At 32.5% G+C, this 18100-nt stretch overlaps 1 protein-coding gene across 1 annotated transcript in view; it reads left to right on the top strand.

Annotated features, from left to right (window-relative positions):
- The first annotated feature begins 203 nt into the window (after positions 1-203).
- The window catches only part of LOC123664984, a 67471-nt gene continuing 49574 nt past the window's right edge, over positions 204-18100 (top strand). Inside the window, exon 1 of the mRNA XM_045599349.1 lies at positions 204-663. Within this exon, the coding sequence (XP_045455305.1) occupies positions 204-663 (460 nt within the window). The remainder of the gene's footprint in view (positions 664-18100) is intronic.

The following is an 18100-nucleotide window of genomic DNA, read 5'->3' as shown; positions in this document are numbered from 1 at the left end:
AGAGTTTGCTAAGCCAAATTTTATTTATAATCACAGTGTCCAGCCACCTCGAACACTCGCGGACGTCCACGGCGAACATATTTATATCGCGAATCTAGCGTAAGAAAAGGTTATTTTGTTGTGATCGCGATATCTAGAACGGTCTTAGCGCCGACGCTACATTCCGACTTCATCAAAAACAATTGCAAATTGCCATAATAAAAATGGATAGCTTAAATGTGCCACCGAGTCACCCGCCTCCACCGCCTCCTAAAAGACCTGAAAAACCCAAGATAACCCTTCAAATACCGCCGCCAAACCAAAATCGAGGTCCTAATACGTCAACATCAATTTACTGGGGTCCTACGAATACCAAATACTTCGGAAAAATACCTCCAACCCCGGCTTCACATATATCTGATCCGCATGTAAATCCCTACTTTAACCCTTTTATGCACATGTACTCGAATAAGGCGTCGGACTTTATGTTCAAACAATTTGAAGGTTTTAAGGATTTTACTATGAACACGGCAAAGAGTGGGTTAAGTGCTGGTGAGAAAAGTGCTTTCTGGTTTTACAATAAGTTGAAATTGCTATCAAAAAAGTGGTTCACGCATTTTTTCTTGACTGTGTGTTTGGTTCTGTACAGCATCATGGGTGCAGCTATGTTCATGGCGTTAGAAGGTACGAATAAATTTCTTACACTTAAAATATTAATCAATTCTTTAACATCGGAACAGTATTAAAATTAATATTCTTTTTTTTACTATTTTTTATTGAAATATTATACATGTTTACAATTCATAACGTGGATTTTTAAAATATATAATTCAAAGCATTCTTTTTATGTTTTTTTATTAAATGCTCTGTAAAAATAATTTAGAATTATTTGAACAACCTGCAAATCTTTATGGTTTTAAAAATATGTAAAATATTTTTGGAGATAGTAAGAGAAAGCTAATGAAGATGTCGGAAATACCGTAATAGATAAAGTGTAGTAATTAATTATTTTTAAGAATAAAATTTATATTACAACCGAGATATTATACATACAGATAGGTATGTGGGATTTTAACAAAGAAAATTAATTTTTAATTTTCAATTAATCTTATTTTGAGCATAGTAAAAAACAAAGGAGGTAAACGAACCTACTTCTTAACATTGTTTAAATCTTATTGTATAATTGTTTTAATATTATCTACTCCCATGCTTTAAATATATATATATATATATATATATATATATATATGAATCGTAAACTATGCATTATTGATTATTTGATTATGTCATGATCTTTAGCAAAGTGTTGTGCATGAGTCCACAAAGGTTGTTGAGTTGATACGTCAAAAAAAAAAATTATAAAAAGCGTAGTAACGTGCGCAGGGTACAGCATGTATATATACACACATACCCTATATATACACATACAATATATGTATATACGTCCTAATAACGAAAACAAAAAAAAAAAACAAAATAATTATTTACCGATTCGGTGTACTCGTTGGAAGTTATTATACGCGTACATACATTTCGGTGATTTTTTTTTTTATTTTTTTTTTTATATAGACTAATGATTTGACAAAAAGGATATTTCATATTACACAAAACTGTCTACGTAAGTTATATTTATTGTGTTTGTTTTTGGTCTATTTGCATCGAGTGAATCCGTGATTGTGGCGCTTTTAGTAGTGTCGAAATATCGGGAACTCAAAATGACAGCCATTGAGAATGATAAATATTCTGTTTTACATATGAATCACATTGCCGAACAACATGTAGTCACAAATAAAAATAATCGGAAAAGCTAAAATCAGTACTCGTACTGATAATGACAGATAAGAATTAATCCCATAGAATTATTATGTACTACGTACAGTACACAGTAATTCCATGATTAATCCTACCATTAGGAAAAGCTAATCCGTTTTATGTTCTATCTACTTATATGATACATACGAATTCGATGCTGCTAACTCGGTGTTGCCTTTGACTTTTTGACCGATATATTCCTGTACCTATTTTATATCCATTGGTGACGTGTCATCACGACATTTTTAAGTTAAGTAATAATTGCCATGTGAATTGATGTTGTGAATAAATAGATCAATTTTAAAGACTGTACTATAGAAAAATATGATTGTGTTTGCTCGCAAACGAAAAAAACCGACTTCAGTTACATCGACAAGTAATACAACGTAAGTAGACGAAAAAAAATAATAACAAACGCACTAATCGTCACTACGATTTTTGAGGCTTTCCCGTTTATTTTTCTGGGATTCCATCGTCAGATCCTGGTTTCCTTATATATATATATATATATATCGATCGAATTGAGTAATCTCCTCCTCTTTTGAAGTTGGGTAAAAATGGTTAAATGAAGTATTTTTTTGTGGTGCGTAAAAATATTAGATGTAAAGAAAACGGTGCTAAATACCAGTTGCAGTTTTAGTTTTTTTTTTTTTTTTTTTTTTTTTTTTAATTTAAAGTAAGTTAAAGAAGAAAGTAATGAGAAGATTCATACACCATTTGCTGTTATTTGTGTAACGCAAGGAAATTACTACGAATAATTTTTCCTCGTTTAAAGTAAATAAAACTTTCGAAATCACATATTTATTTTTTTATCATCCTCCTAACGTAACTTTCGTTAACTTTTAAACTTTTGTAAGCCTATATAACAATATACCTAATTATTATTATCGTGATATAGTAAAAATAAACTAGTACTTGGCATTACGGATGTCGTATATACTTTTATATACCAAAAAAGATAATATCATGGTCCTTTTTTTTCATATACCTACTTGGGGTTATGAAATAGGATTGGCATTCAATTTTATTATTCTTTACAAATAGGTAAATAATCACAATAAAAACATTAATTATTATAACGCTGTCAGTACCTTCGGAACTTTGCCTAAAGGGGCTCCTTTTAATAATATATTTTAGTTATTATATTATATTTTTTTAAGGTTTTTAGTTTTAGGTTCTAATGGAAATAGTACATATATAAATAAATACAAATGCCCTCAGACTCAGGCGAGAATTGAACCCACTACGCCTGGAGCAGAAAGGAATGAAATAATTTTTAGGCGTCTTATAAAGACATCAAAAACATTGCCTACTCGTATTATTATTATTTATAATATCAGTACAGTTATTCGCGAATATCAACACTGATTGAATCGAAAACTTGTAATTTCATTTCACAGCTATCATCGGAGTACCGTATTTAATTTCCGTTACGTAAATTGATCTTTGCAGTTCATAAATCCTGTTCTGTTATATAGATGTAACTATATATATATATATATATATATATATATATATATATATATATATATATATATTTATCATATCTGAATATGTCGATAGTTATCGCTACTAACTGTGAAAGGATTGATTATACATATTGAAAATACATAGAAAAATTGTTTGAAGGGTCATCATTACAGCCTATACAATCCACTGCTGGACATAGGCCTCCATAGGTTTACGCCAAAAATAACGTGAACTCATGTGTTTTGCCCATAGTCACCACGCTGGGCAGGCGGGTTGGTGACCGCAGTACTGGCTTTGTCGCACCGAAGACGCTGCTGCCCGTCTTCGGCCTGTGTATTTCAAAGCCAGCAGTTCGATGGTTATCCCGCCACCGGTCGGCTTTTTAAGTTCCAAGGTGGTAGCGGAACTATGTTATCCCTTAGTCGCCTCTTACGACACCCACGGGAAGAGAGGGGGTGGCTAAATTCTTTAGTACCGTAGCCACACAGTACACACAGTTTGAAGGGTATTTTATATTTATTACTGAAGTCAAATATTGTACATTATAAAATGTCACTTTAGAACTCGCAGGATTAGGGCTATATTTCTATTTCATCTAGGAACTGTTGTCTTTGTTGTGTTGTTGTAAATATTTTGTTTACCTTAACGCTTCAGCCTGTAATATCCCACTGCTTGGACGACGGCTTAACGCGTTCTCAGTAGTTTTATTGGGCGAAAACTTTTAAATTTAAAAGTTCATCTCAGAGTGAACTCAAATATCCGTATCATGACGAATCATATATAAGATAGTGTCACTATGATTTAATGACTGTATTAGGATGATTTTTCGAGATATTTGATTCTGTCTTAATTAGTGACCTAAATACCGGTGCATGATATTTGCATTTGCATAAATATTATTTTTCAGTTTAGGTATCTGTCCTTGTGGATCTCCATGACGTGTGCCGAAAAGCGCGTAAAGCTGAAAAAAATTATTATATACACCTGATAACGATCGTTATTCATAGTATGAATTATACCTGCCAACCCGCAGAGGTGTAGCCTCCGTGGATTAAGCTGCTACCCTTCTCCTACACGGAGAAAGAGGCCTATGCCCAACAGTGGGGTGTTGCAGGCGGAATCAGTTAATCAATCTATGTACGTGTGTACACAACCAACTTTGTCAAAATGTTGGAATTAAATTTCAGCAATGCTCGGTAAGTATACAAGTTTTAATTACGGCAAACTCAAATTAACAGTCTTACGTTAAAATTGCAAATACTCTAAATATTGAAGTAAATATTTAGATACTTGTTGTGTCGAATCTTTAATTAACGTCGACAGTGACGGGATCGATTCCTGCTCGGAATGGATAATTTGTATTTGTATAAATATTTGCTTTTAATCGGCGATATAGTTTTTGAGGGTTTGCCCACCGTGTCTCTAAGAGCACGTTGGGTTAGAAAATAGGTAAAGAAACTTTAAAAACTATACATAGACATGTAAACTGTAGTAGGTGTTGTAGTGGATTAGGCTCGACACTTTTTACTTATACAAAAAAAATCTTAGTAGTTGGTTGAATCAATTATGATTCGGTGGTAGTTAATTAAATAATATAAGTGCTCTGTAAAATAACGATTACAAAGTGCCTTTCAAGCCTACGTCAATATAGATTATTTTTATTTGATTTTATTTACTACGGAGAAGAATATTTGGTGAATAGTACCTGGGATATTTTATTAAATTATTGGTCACCCAGTGGTCCAAAATTTAAATTAAAAAAAAAAAATAAAAATAAAAAATAATGAAAATAAAAAAAACCTTTTTAAAAAATTTTCAATTTGACTACAGACAATCAATAAACGAGTATAAAATGCGTGTGTGTGTCAAATACATGGTAGTGTGTAATGTTTAAATATACTCAATTATTTCATTTTAATGTAATAATTGAAGCCTGTAACACATTTAGCGTCAGCTAGCGTAATAAAATAACCATTTGCTATTAATATCGAGAAGTGATAACTTAAAAAGTCCGACTCTTCCGAATATTGCCAGTCGGAAATGACGTACTGTCTGAGGAAGTCTTTTTTAATAAAACTCGTTCTGTGAAGAATATGCTCTGTTATATATATATTTTCACGATATACTTCTGTGTCTTTTCGTTCTGTGGAATATTTCTTCTGTAAGTATATGTATAGATTTGGATAATTATGCTATCATAATATTCATTATATAAATGTTGGCATAAGTTAACGTAACGTCATTATCACCAACTAGCTGCGCGACGCGGTTTCACCTGTTTAATTTCCAATCCCGTGGAAATGTCGGGACAAGAAGTGTATTAATTATTACAATCTAGCATAACACAAGACAACGCCTATGTGTTATGCTAGATCTTCAGCTACCTACAAATTAAGTTTCATTAAAATCGGTCGAGAAGTTTTTGCGTGAAAGTGTAACAAACATACATGCACATATAGATACATACATCCATCCTCACAAACTATGCCATTTATAATATTAGTAGAATTCGAACAAAACCGCGTCACGATATTATGCCGTAATTTACTGGTTTGTATTTTATATATTTTCTGTGAGTCAAAATTAAATCAATATTCTAAAATATATTATTCTAAAAGGTAGTCCAAATCTTACTTTACGTTTACTTCACCTTTGACTTGTTAAATTACAATTACCTTAATTTTGTCGACTACCCACTTTTTCAATATGCACTCGTATTAAAAGTCCTAAAATATTTGTTTTTATATTGGCTGATTACAATTTTTAATATTTACAGATGTTTTGACCGATTTGAAAAGGAGATATTATGAAGTTCTAGGCGTTCTCGGGTTTTTCCCAAACTAGTATTAGAGGTCATTCCGTCATTCCGAGTTTGTAAAATGACGAGTTGAATATTCTTTTGAAGCCCAATTAATAAGATAAAAAAATATTTTATATTTTATGCTTAACTAAGGCTCAATGTAACATTACAAAAAGAATCATTTAACATTATTATCATCATCACCTACTAAAACCCGTCGTTTGGCTTGTAATTGAAATCTTAATGATACCGAAAAAGTTTTAGGTGTATTTTTATAAACCTTTTAATGACTTTCTTTTTGAAAATAGCTAGCAATAAAAACTTAACGACAACAGATAACGATTTTCTACCATGAAAAGTGAAAAATAATGGGCTTTTTAACTCTACAATTGAATAAGTATTTTTATGTAAGTAATAATATTTTTTTTTTAATAATATTTTTAACAATACGTATTAACGTTTTGAAATTATAAGTTAGTTTAAAGTTAATGCAGAGGGATTCGTCTATAAATTTATACATGTTCATATCTATAAATAACGAAAAATTTGTTGAAGAGATTATTTTTTTGTTATAAACATGGATAACATAGATACGGGTTTGCTGAGTTTTAGGTAACAGCTAACGGATGTAGATGTTATATATATTTTTAAATATACGAGTATGTTGACATATTATATAATACAGACTCGGAGCCGCGGGTATCGGAGCTACGAATCTGGAGCGAGTGTTTCTATAATACCAATACTGCCATCGGGCTAGTTAAAGATCTATATTTATTACAAGGTTTGCGGGTTCAATTCCCACTCGGGTTGGATATTTGTATTTGTATAAATGTTTTTTCCTGGTTGGGATTGTGAGGTCCCTGTCCCCGGTCCCGGTCCCGGTTGTTGTTGTAAATACCTGATAGCAATCGTTACTCATAGTAGAGAATTTATCCGCCAACCTACAGTGGTTCAGCGTGGTAGATTAAGCTCCAGTACTTCTCCTACATGGAGAAAGAGGTCTATAGTCAGCTGTGGTGAGTCACAAGCAAATTGTGAGTTTACCTCAGTAGTAGTTAGTGGTTTACTCTTAAACCATCTTCATTCTTATCCTAAGCCGTAATTTAGTTAAACAGAATTAAGGTATTATTTTTTAAATCAAAATAATAAAATAATCGGAAAATGTAAATAATTATCCAAACCATTGCTACCTTTAAAACGACTATATTAGTAGTATTTTTTATTAAGTTTATATTTAAAAATACGATTTCTTCAGTTCTTCAGAATATAATAAAATAAGTTTTTATTACACCCACAAACGTTCACAGACATAAATTACGATCAGCAAGCGATAATCGCCCTTATTAATAGAAAAATAAGGTTTTAAAAGAAATATTGCAAGAAAGATATAAAAATTTAGAGCTAAAGGAGGTTAAGGGAAAAGGAATGAAAGAGTAAGCAGACACTTTTTTGATACGCCTGAGAATGACAATGGTGATTTTACGTTTATGGGACCATTTCGCTATCAGCCGTCATTTGTGGAATTGTTGGACTTTTAAAAGAGTAAATAAACGTCCATCTTATTTACTCGAATCGTAAAAAGGCAATGAAACGTCTAGTAATTTTCGAATACTTAAAAATATCTTACCGTAAAAGTTGTACACGATAGAACAAATATACCTTATAAGTTATAGTGTTATTGCTTTACATAACTTTTGTTTGAGATTACCAACTCATTAACAAAAAAGGTTAAAGAGCTAAACTGCTAAATAGTTTTCTAAATTTAAAAATGGTCTGAATTGTGAATCCAAAAATTTTCTGAATTTCAAAACTAAAAAATAAATAAATATAGAACTCATTTCCTAACCGCGGGCTATAAAAGTAGCCACTGTTTCGAGGAAACATACTAAATTTCTGTTATGGCCTACAGGTCAGCCATGTTGGTAAATATTTTAAATGCTATAATATAATTAAACCACAAAAATGCAATTCCACGTGTATTTCAGTCTAGCGTGACAGACAGATATCTTCATACTAAATTAAACTCATGAATGCTTGTATAATATATTTTGTTGTGACTCGTTTTATCTAAAATATGTAAATTTATTGCGATGCAGTAATGGTATGTTTTAATTATATAGTTTTTTTTTTCTTAGTCAGCGATTATCGTAGCTTATAAACGTAGGCAACACCAGAAGCACCGCAAGCGCGTTACCGATCCTATCCCCAATTTCCCAGGAGCTCTGGTCACATTACCAACAGAAACACAACACTTCTTGAAAACAGTATTATTTAGCTGTGATCTTCTGTAAAGCCGAGGTACTACACCAGTCGGGCTGCTCCATATTTTGAGCAGGAAATTTCCTGCTATGTCCTACCTCCGTAAATACAGATACAGTACACTACAATACATATGATCATAAAATTAAGCTTACTGTCAGTATACAGCTGGATAATTTATAAAATTATTGTATCAATTGTAATATTAATAAAAATACACCCACAAACCAAAACATAAATAAATTATTCATTCATTGTAGTATTCATAGTGTAGTAAAAAGAACAGTGCATACATAAGTATAATTTTTTTTTAATATTCTCGAATGAGAAATACATTTAGAATAATGATAATAGAATAACACTATGACTATGCGTGTTTGTTCGAGTTAAAGTTATCTTTTTGAAATAATTTTCTATAATTTTTCTGCAATGTATTTTTATTTTTTCTTCGTAAAAAGAAAAAAGAAAAGTACAAGTATAGTGTAATTAAATACAATTTAATATTTTATCTTGTGTATGTGCATACTAGAATACACACATAAACAAAAGAATTTATCAATTGAAATATAAACAAATCACTAAAACTTGACGCTTGCATCAACTAAGCTTGTACCCAGTACATTATTTAACTAATAACCTTTTCACTTCTTTTGAAGTTTTTGTTTATTTTCGTGTTCGATTTCAGAGTGACCTATATATTCTAGTTGTTTAACAAAGTTCGTTACTCATAATACTTAGTCAGTCTTTTTATAGTTATTGGTAGATGAGCATATACTTCAAAAATGTTATTTGAATCATATAATATATATATTTACGTTAACGAACTGTAGCCAAAAATAAATATTTTACGGTGTCAATAACAAGCCCGCCCGATGGTAGGTTGTGTAACCCACTGACGTAAAGATGTCACCTCGATGGGCGTTTTTTTGTCATATTCTTAAATTATGTGTCACATAGTCTAGAAACTATCTTAACTAGTTCAGTTTCTCGATATTATAATTAAATTTATAAGTATGCTTAAGCTATGACGTATTCACAAACGGCGTGGACTTTGAATCACGTATTCCACATATGTATAATTGTATATCCACTTACGTACCTAAGGGCGTCAGTTGAACCCTAATACTATAAGACCACCATCTATATACCCATTTTTGTAGCTGCCTCTGATAGGAATGCCCGGATTTGGAAGCATAAAAGGTAAACAGTTACATTTTTCATAATCTGGGTAAAATAATTGTGTTTGCTGGCAAACGAAAAAAAATCGACTTCAATTACATCGACTAGTAATACAACGTAGATCGACGAAAAAATAGTCAAGTAACTACGCGTTATCAAAGATTACTCAAAAAGTAGTTATCAGATCTCAATAAAATTTATATGCGACCACATGACAAACGTCAGCTTTCGATTAAATTAAAAATTATTAAAATCGGTACACCCAGTAAAAAGTTATTGCGGATTTTCAAGAGTTTCCCTCGATTTCTCTGGGATCCCATCATCAGATCCTGGTTTCCTTATCATAGTACTAAACTAGAGATATCTCCTTTCTAACGAAAAAAGAATTATCAAAATCGGTACATCCAGTAGAAAGTTATGCGGTATAATACAACGTAAGTCGACGAAAAAAGCGTCAAGTAAAAACGCATTATTAGATATAACTCGAAAAGTAGTTGTTAGATCTCAAATAAATTTAAATGGGACCAATTGAAACACACCACCTTTCGATTAAAAAAGAAATTGTCGAAATCGGTCTACACGGTCAAAAGTTCTGATGTAACATACATTAAAAAAAAAGAATACAGTCGAATTGAGAACCTCCTCCTTTTTTGGAAGTCGGTTAAAAAGTAAAGGACAGAGAACTTAACCAAAAAAAAGTAATTTTCAATGCTACCAATCTCTAAAAATATGTAATGTTCAATATAGTACGCAGGTACCAAATCCTTCTACTCGCCCTAATGGCTGATTTTTAAGTCTGCAATGCTTGATACATAAAATTGCTTATTTTAATCACAGAGATATATACTTGAGATATTTATACTCAAACTAAAATACATCGATAAAGGTTTTTAAAAATACTTCTCATCTCTTGCGGTTTTTCACATATTTTAATGGCTACTGTTTCGCTACTTTTTTTATACAACTAGGTCGGCAAATAAGTTTACGATTCACCTGATGGTAAGCGATTAACCGATTAATATTGCTTATAAACGCTTATAAAACCGGTAACATTGCAACCCCGTTGCCGACCCGACCCCCAATCCTCCAGGAGCTCACCTCACTCACCACAGGGACACAACACTGTTTGAAAGCAGTATTATTTAGCTGTGATCTTCTCTAAGGTCGAGGTACTTCCCCAGTCAGACTTATATATTTTGAGCAGGATATTTCCTGCTATGCCCTACCCCCGCTATATCTGCCGCTGCTATATGTCGGTTCTATATCTGGTGCTGCTACTACAGTTGCTGTATGGTTGTAGGGTGAAGTTTAAACTCCTTTCCTCCTTCTGCTTCTAGCTATCCTCAGTATCCCAGTTTCCGTAAATCCTTTTACAGAAAAGGAACACAAAACTACTTGAGGCCAGGATTATTTTGCTGTAATCTTCTGTTGTCTGGCTACATAAGTTACTTTCCCAGTCAGATTATTCGAAAATTTAAGGAAGGTTAAAATTAAAAGTTATTTTATATAACATTTCGACTTAAAATAAAGTAATAATTAAAATTTTAAACAAAAATCATACTACGATTCGCGTTTATACGATAATTTTCATAATTTTAATAGTTACTTCTAAAGTTTAGAAAACCATATAATTTTAAACAAAGTCGGATATCTTTACCCGAAATTTTGGCACGAATACAGCAAGGCGCCAAAGTATTTAAGAGTACAGACAATATTCATTGATAAATTATAATATTTAATTAATTTTAATGCTTGGTTATAATAATAATTTTATCATATTTTTAATTTACACTCTTATTTCAATTATAGTTGTAAAACAAGAAAAACTTTAACATATTTTTTACTATCTACAAATACATCCACGTGCATCTAGGCGATAGTTCCTTTTTTAAAATTTCAGTTATATGAAGTACTATGCCCGCGACGTCTACGTGGAATTTAACAAAATAGTTATTGTTTAATTCACAGAGTTATAAAAAAATATAAAATAAAAGTAGTTTAGTACTAAGTTACTCCTTACTACATCAGCTATCTGCTAGTTCGTTCATCTGTCTCGTTTCGTTGTAAATAAAATATTCTTAGTCTTTATTAAAGTAATATTCTGCTTCTAATCTGTAATATAGATACGTAATAGTGACTTAAGTGTAAAAATAGTGTAATATAATAAGTGATAGTGCTTAAAAATTGGAAAATAAAGCATTCTTAAACCACGACATTTTTATCATAAATTGCAAGTGGAGAAGTGTCTTCGGAAAAGAGGTCTTATTGCTACGCGCAATAGGTCAATTTTGGTGTGTCGATACGTGGATTGTTTTGTCACACTACCGACAGTAATTGATCAGCTGATCATATTATATTTGTATGATTATAATTTTACTCCTTTTTTGGCCTTGCAATGGATTGTGGCAAGTGTAACAGATACATTAATGATAAGGAAATGTTGAAATGCGCAACATGCAACATATGTTTGCACTACCAATGCGCAGATTTCACCGAGATCGAATTTAAAAAAATATTACCCATGAACAAAATGAAATGGAAATGCCAAAACTGTAAGTCCAAAAAACATGGTACGTCATCCGGAACTCACTCTCCTAAGACACAACCGACGGCACTAAATAATTTAAATGTCGACCCGCAATCGCAAGCACTTATGCAATACTTTGATGCCAAATTCGAAACATTAAGGCAGCAATGGCGTGCTGACCTTCAGGTTGCGATTCAGGAAGTATCTTCGTCGATCAAGCAGGACATCGAAAGCCTAGAATCGCGTTTGGCTGCATCAGAAACACGAATAATTGAATTAGAACATACAATAACATCTATGTCGTCTTCACAATCAAATTTCAATGATGTGATGCAGGAGAACAGTCAATTGCGCACGGACCTGGAATGTTTACAGGCTAAATTTGATGACCTAGACCAGGTTTCTCGCAGCTGTAATGTGGAAATACAAAATATTCCCGAGAAAAAGGCTGAAAATCTCGTTCATTTATCTATCCAAATAGGAAAGTTAATTGGTATTGACATTAAAGAAAGCGACATTCGGTCCGTCCATCGGGTAGCCCCCGGCAAACCTAGCAACCGTCCAAAAAATATTGTACTTCAACTTAGTACACGCCGGCTGCGCGATGATGTGATTGCCGCTGCGCGCGCGCGCCGCTCTCTCACCGTGGCTTCACTTCTCGGCCCGCCCATGTCTGTCGCCGCCACTGCTACGAATCAGGATGCCCGCTTTTATATAAACGAACATTTAACGCTCAAAAATAAATTGTTATTTAGCACCGCTAGGCAGCACGCAAAGGCTAAAAATTATAAGTACATTTGGGTGAAAAATCATTGCATTCTATTAAGGAAAAGTGACGAAGCGCGAGTGGTACATATCCGATGTAGTAGTGATTTAAAGAAAATATTGTGACTCTGGGCGATGCTGCTTTGTGCGTATACACATAATCATCATAATATTGTTCTGAGCTTTACACATTTTTTTGATATTTATTTCTGTCTCTGTTGTACTTGTCGTTGTATAGTGTTGATGTCAGGGAGCACGAAAACGTTACACAAAACTTACTTACATACTATAGCTTATATAATATATTACTCTTCTTTTAATAATGCATTTAGATAATCTATTAATATTCTATCAAAACTGTGGTGGCTTGAAAACTAAAATTACTCAATTGAAATTAAATTTACTTACCTGTGAGTACGATGTAATTATCCTAGTCGAAACTTGGCTTTCTTCTGCTGTTTTTGACTCTGAAATAAAGACCGATAGCTACTTAATGTTCCGTCGAGACAGAAATCTTAATCTCACGGATAAAAAAGGAGGTGGAGGCCTGTTGATTTTAGTTAAAAAAAACATTAATGTACTAAGAAGGTTTGACCTTGAGGCTAATAATATAGAGGAAATTTACTTACATTTCCCTTGCTACTCTGACTTACTTTTGTGCGCATGCTACATACCACCAGCATCCAAAAGCACTATGTTTGATAGGTTTTTCTGTAAACTGCATGATGTTTATTTGAATGGACATTTTTCAAATTTGATGATAATAGGAGACTTTAATCTACCTTACCTTAAATGGCTGTCTGATTGTCCGTCATCACACCCAGTTGTGTCCGATACTGACATATCCAAATTATTAACTTACACTATGGCCTTATTAAACTTGCATCAATTTAATACTATTCTAAATGAGAACAGCAGAACACTAGATCTCGTTTTTAGTACCAGCAGACACATAACTGTTAACACTGCAGAAGATCCGCTACTCAACCTTGTTCCTCACCACCCTCCACTCGAAATATTACATTCAGCGTGCAATAGGGAACCTCATATGTCAACCTTCAACGACCACAAAATTAAGAGAAACTTCTTTAAGGCTGACTACGAACTCATTAACAAGGATCTTTGTAATATAAACTGGACATCGGAACTCGCCAATCTGTCTCCCGAATTAGCTGTTGACAAATTTTACAATCTCTTAAATGACATAATTGAGAAACATGTGCCCCAGACAAAATCAAAACCCCCTCGCTATCCGAACTGGTTTTCTAAAAGTTTAATTTCTACACTTAGGCGAAAAACTAAGGTATGGATGCGTTGGAAAACTTACGGTTCATTAAGAGATTATCAAGAATTTGATTTACTGCGGAAGCGAGTCAAACTACTAATTAGGAACTGCTACAATCTATATATTGAAAATATAGAAAAGTCTCTTAAAGACAATATAAAGTTGTTTTGGAAATACACCTCTGATTTAAAAGAAACTAACTCAGGATATCCAAAAACCATGAAACTTAACAATTGTACATCTAGTAATCCAAGCATAATTTGTAGTATGTTTTCTCAGTATTTTCAATCAGTTTTTGAGCCAGTAAATCTAGAAGCTTACAAAATTTCTGACACATTAGATACTAATGAGACCCTCATATGTTTGAATCAACTTTATCTACCTCAACTTGACATTTATAAAGCACTAAAAGATATAGATCCTAGCAAAGGGCCTGGCCCCGATAACATAGCACCTATATTCTTAAAAAGAGTTAGTAAAAATGTCTCTTTTCCGCTTGAAATGATTTTTAATAACTGCCTCAGAAAAGGTGTATTTCCAAGCCAATGGAAAAGGGTTTTTATAACGCCTATATTTAAATCGGGTTCGAAAAATGAAATACCAAATTATCGGCCAATATCCATCCTATCAACTATTCCGAAGGTGTTTGAGAAACTAGTTCACAATTTCATATCATCGAAGCTTAAGCATACTATTATCGAGGAGCAGCACGGATTCGTTAGGGGGCGATCTACCTTGTCAAATCTATTAGTTTTCACAAATTACATATTTAAAAATTTAGACAAAAAGGGCCAAGTTGAAGCTATATACACTGATTATAAAAAAGCGTTTGACAAGGTGGATCATCTTTTGCTCTTAAGAAAGTTATCGTACAATGGCATTAAAGGTAATCTCCTTCGGTGGCTCTCTTCGTACTTAGAAAATCGTACCCAGGTTGTCGTCATGAATGGATACGCATCTTCTCCTGCACTTGTGACATCCGGTATCCCACAGGGATCGATATTGGGTCCATTACTATTCACTTTATTTATTAATGACATCTCGCCTTGCTTTAAACATTCAAAGTTTCTTTTATACGCAGACGATTTAAAAATATACTCCACCGTAACAAACAATAATGATATCTGTTTGATGCAGGAAGACTTGGATAGACTAAATGAATACTGTAGAGCCAATAAACTATTTTTAGCCTATAGCAAGTGCAAACATATTCGATTTTCAAGAAATAAAAACATAATACCATCCACCTTTTTGCTGGGAGATCATATGCTCGATACTGAACCGTCGATTCGTGACTTAGGTGTTTATCTGGATACAAAGCTTACGCTTGATACACACATTGATCATATAATAAAAAAATCTTACCGCATGTTAGGTTTTATCTGCCGCATCACGAAATCTTTTAGGCGAGAAGAAACATTTATGTGTCTTTACAAAAGTTTAGTGCGCTCACAACTTGAGTATTTATCCCCCATTTGGAACCCATACTACGATACATACAAAAATCGCCTAGAACTTGTACAAAAAAAGTTTTTACGTATCCTCAACTACCGTATTCATTCCCCAAGGTGCTCTTATGATGAATTATTAGATAGATACAGCATGATTTCTCTTAGCGATAGACGTTCGATGACTGATGCACTTACCCTCAGACATATTTGCATGGGTGAAATAAACGCACCACAACTTCTTGCAGAACTGTATTTTCGAGCTCCAGCTAAACCAACTCGGTCTAAAAACCTTTTCCATATAGAATTAACTAGAACAAATATAGGTCAACGCGCGCCACTTTACAGAATGTGTGTCCTACACAATAGTTTATTTAATGATATAGACATGTTCTCGTGCTCCCGGCATCTTTTTAAAACTAAAGTTAGGAAGCTATTTAGTTAGATCAATTAGTTGCCTTGGTGTTTTCATTAGCTCTAGACTATAATAGTAAAAACTAATCATCATTACTGTCCTTGCTGTAAATCTTATCCCTATGTTCTTAGTGAGACATAGAGGGGACAATTTGTATCTATTTTTTTTCTGTTTTATGCTACGATGTTATTCTGTAATTGTTTCTGTACCGTTCTCCAAATAAATAAATAAATAAATAATAAATAAATAGAAAGTCCCGTAAAAATCGGTCCAGCCGTTTCAGAGATTATCAGGAACAAACAGATAAACAGACAGACTGACAAAAATTGTGAAAAATGTTATTTTGGTATATGTACCGTGTATACATCCATGGGAAGGCCTATGTCCAGCAGTAGACTGCAATAGGCTGAGCTGCGGAGCTGATACATTCATATGCATTTATTAAAAAGGAGTTATTTTAATATTACAAACAGACATTCGAATTTTATTTATTTGTATAGATTTGCTATCACCTATTTAGCTAAAGCGATTCATATGGATTGCACTTCATCGCCATCTAATCGAAAGCTCTGAAGATACTTACAAGTAAAAATATATTTACATACTGTAAGTTAGTTATAAATGAATTAAACAATTCGAAATGTTAGTAAAAAAACTTCTGACTTTTATTACTCTTTTTACACTATTAATTTATATTACAAGTAAATAATATTACGCGAGTATTTACACCGGACAAAACACACTAAACTATTATATACTCTAATATATAAAGAAGTTACATCAAAAGCGTGCTTTGACAGATAATAAATAGTTTTTATTACCTCTAAAACGTATCTATTATTATTATAATAGAAGTATATTAGCAATGATTTTATTTCGGAATCTGTGAGTCACGTTTTCAGGAATTTATAAATAACTGGTTAAGACATAATTTTCACGTGAGTACCTAAATGTCTATTAATTTTCCTGTCACGTCTCTCGCTTTGGTTCCAATTATGTTGAAAAGAATCACTTCTAAATATATTTGTTTATAAAACTTGATTGCGCAATAAATCATTAAATTGTAAAAAAGGCGAGTTTATTAGTTTTTTTATTACTCTTTTATTACGAATGTCAGCAATACTTTTTTTTTATTTTAAACCTAACTGTTGACTAACTCCTTGACGAAGTTTAGCATGCTTTCAATTCCATGGGTTGTGATGCGATTTTCGCCACCATTCTGGGTATAATGTAGACATATTAATTTATTTAAATAAAATCCACTTTTTTTAATTTAACGTATATAAAAAATATTTATTTATATCAGCCGGCAGTTAACTATAATACAAGCATTAATTTGCTAACCTAAGGAACCGACGACTGTACGGTCGGCTGCATCTTTGTGTGTAGTTTAAAAATATTTTTATTAATATTATATCTGTCTGTGGTGTAGTTTCTAAATTGATTAGATGATTGAATGATTATTGAAAAGAGCTGATTATTCAGAAGCGCATCCTGGAAATAATAAGCTGTGGAATTGTACTAAACAATAATAAATAAATAAATAAATGTTTTTATTGTGTATCACGGCAATCAAAATATATCTACTTCAGTAGCTTTAAGGCTTGTAACAAGCTATTATCATGCATTCACAAACAAAAGTTCCGAAACGTGATTAGGTATACATCAGTAGTAGTACGTATGCGTCAGTAGGTGCGATAGTTTGCTTTTAATTTTGTTTACAAAGCGTTATTGACTCAGGTACGTTAATCGATATATTATAATACGTGAAGCAAAAACTTTGTAACCCTTTTGACGAAAATTGCGCGGACGGAGGAGTATGGAATTTCGCACACTTATAGTTTGTAGAGAGAAGGAGTGCAGAATGCTAATATATTTTTAAAATTATGCATAAAAATATATTAAATCAATAAAAAAAAAATTACACACTATCATGTATTTGGCACACACGCATATTATACTCTGTTGATTGTCAAAGTTTGTAGTCAAATTGAAAAATTAAAAAAAGTTCTTAATCTGTATACTTTTTTGGTTTTCTTTAATTTAAATTTTTAATTATGGTCGAATTTCGACCACTGGGCGAGCACTAGTAATATCTAAACAAGTAATATATATATAATTATATATATAAAAAAATAAGTCAATTTCCATTGATGTC

This window comes from Melitaea cinxia, chromosome 23 (genome assembly GCF_905220565.1).
Source record: "Melitaea cinxia chromosome 23, ilMelCinx1.1, whole genome shotgun sequence".
NCBI lineage: Eukaryota > Metazoa > Arthropoda > Insecta > Lepidoptera > Nymphalidae > Melitaea > Melitaea cinxia.
The sequence above is the reverse complement of the archived record's forward strand: the minus strand, read 5'-3'. Positions and strand labels throughout refer to the sequence as shown.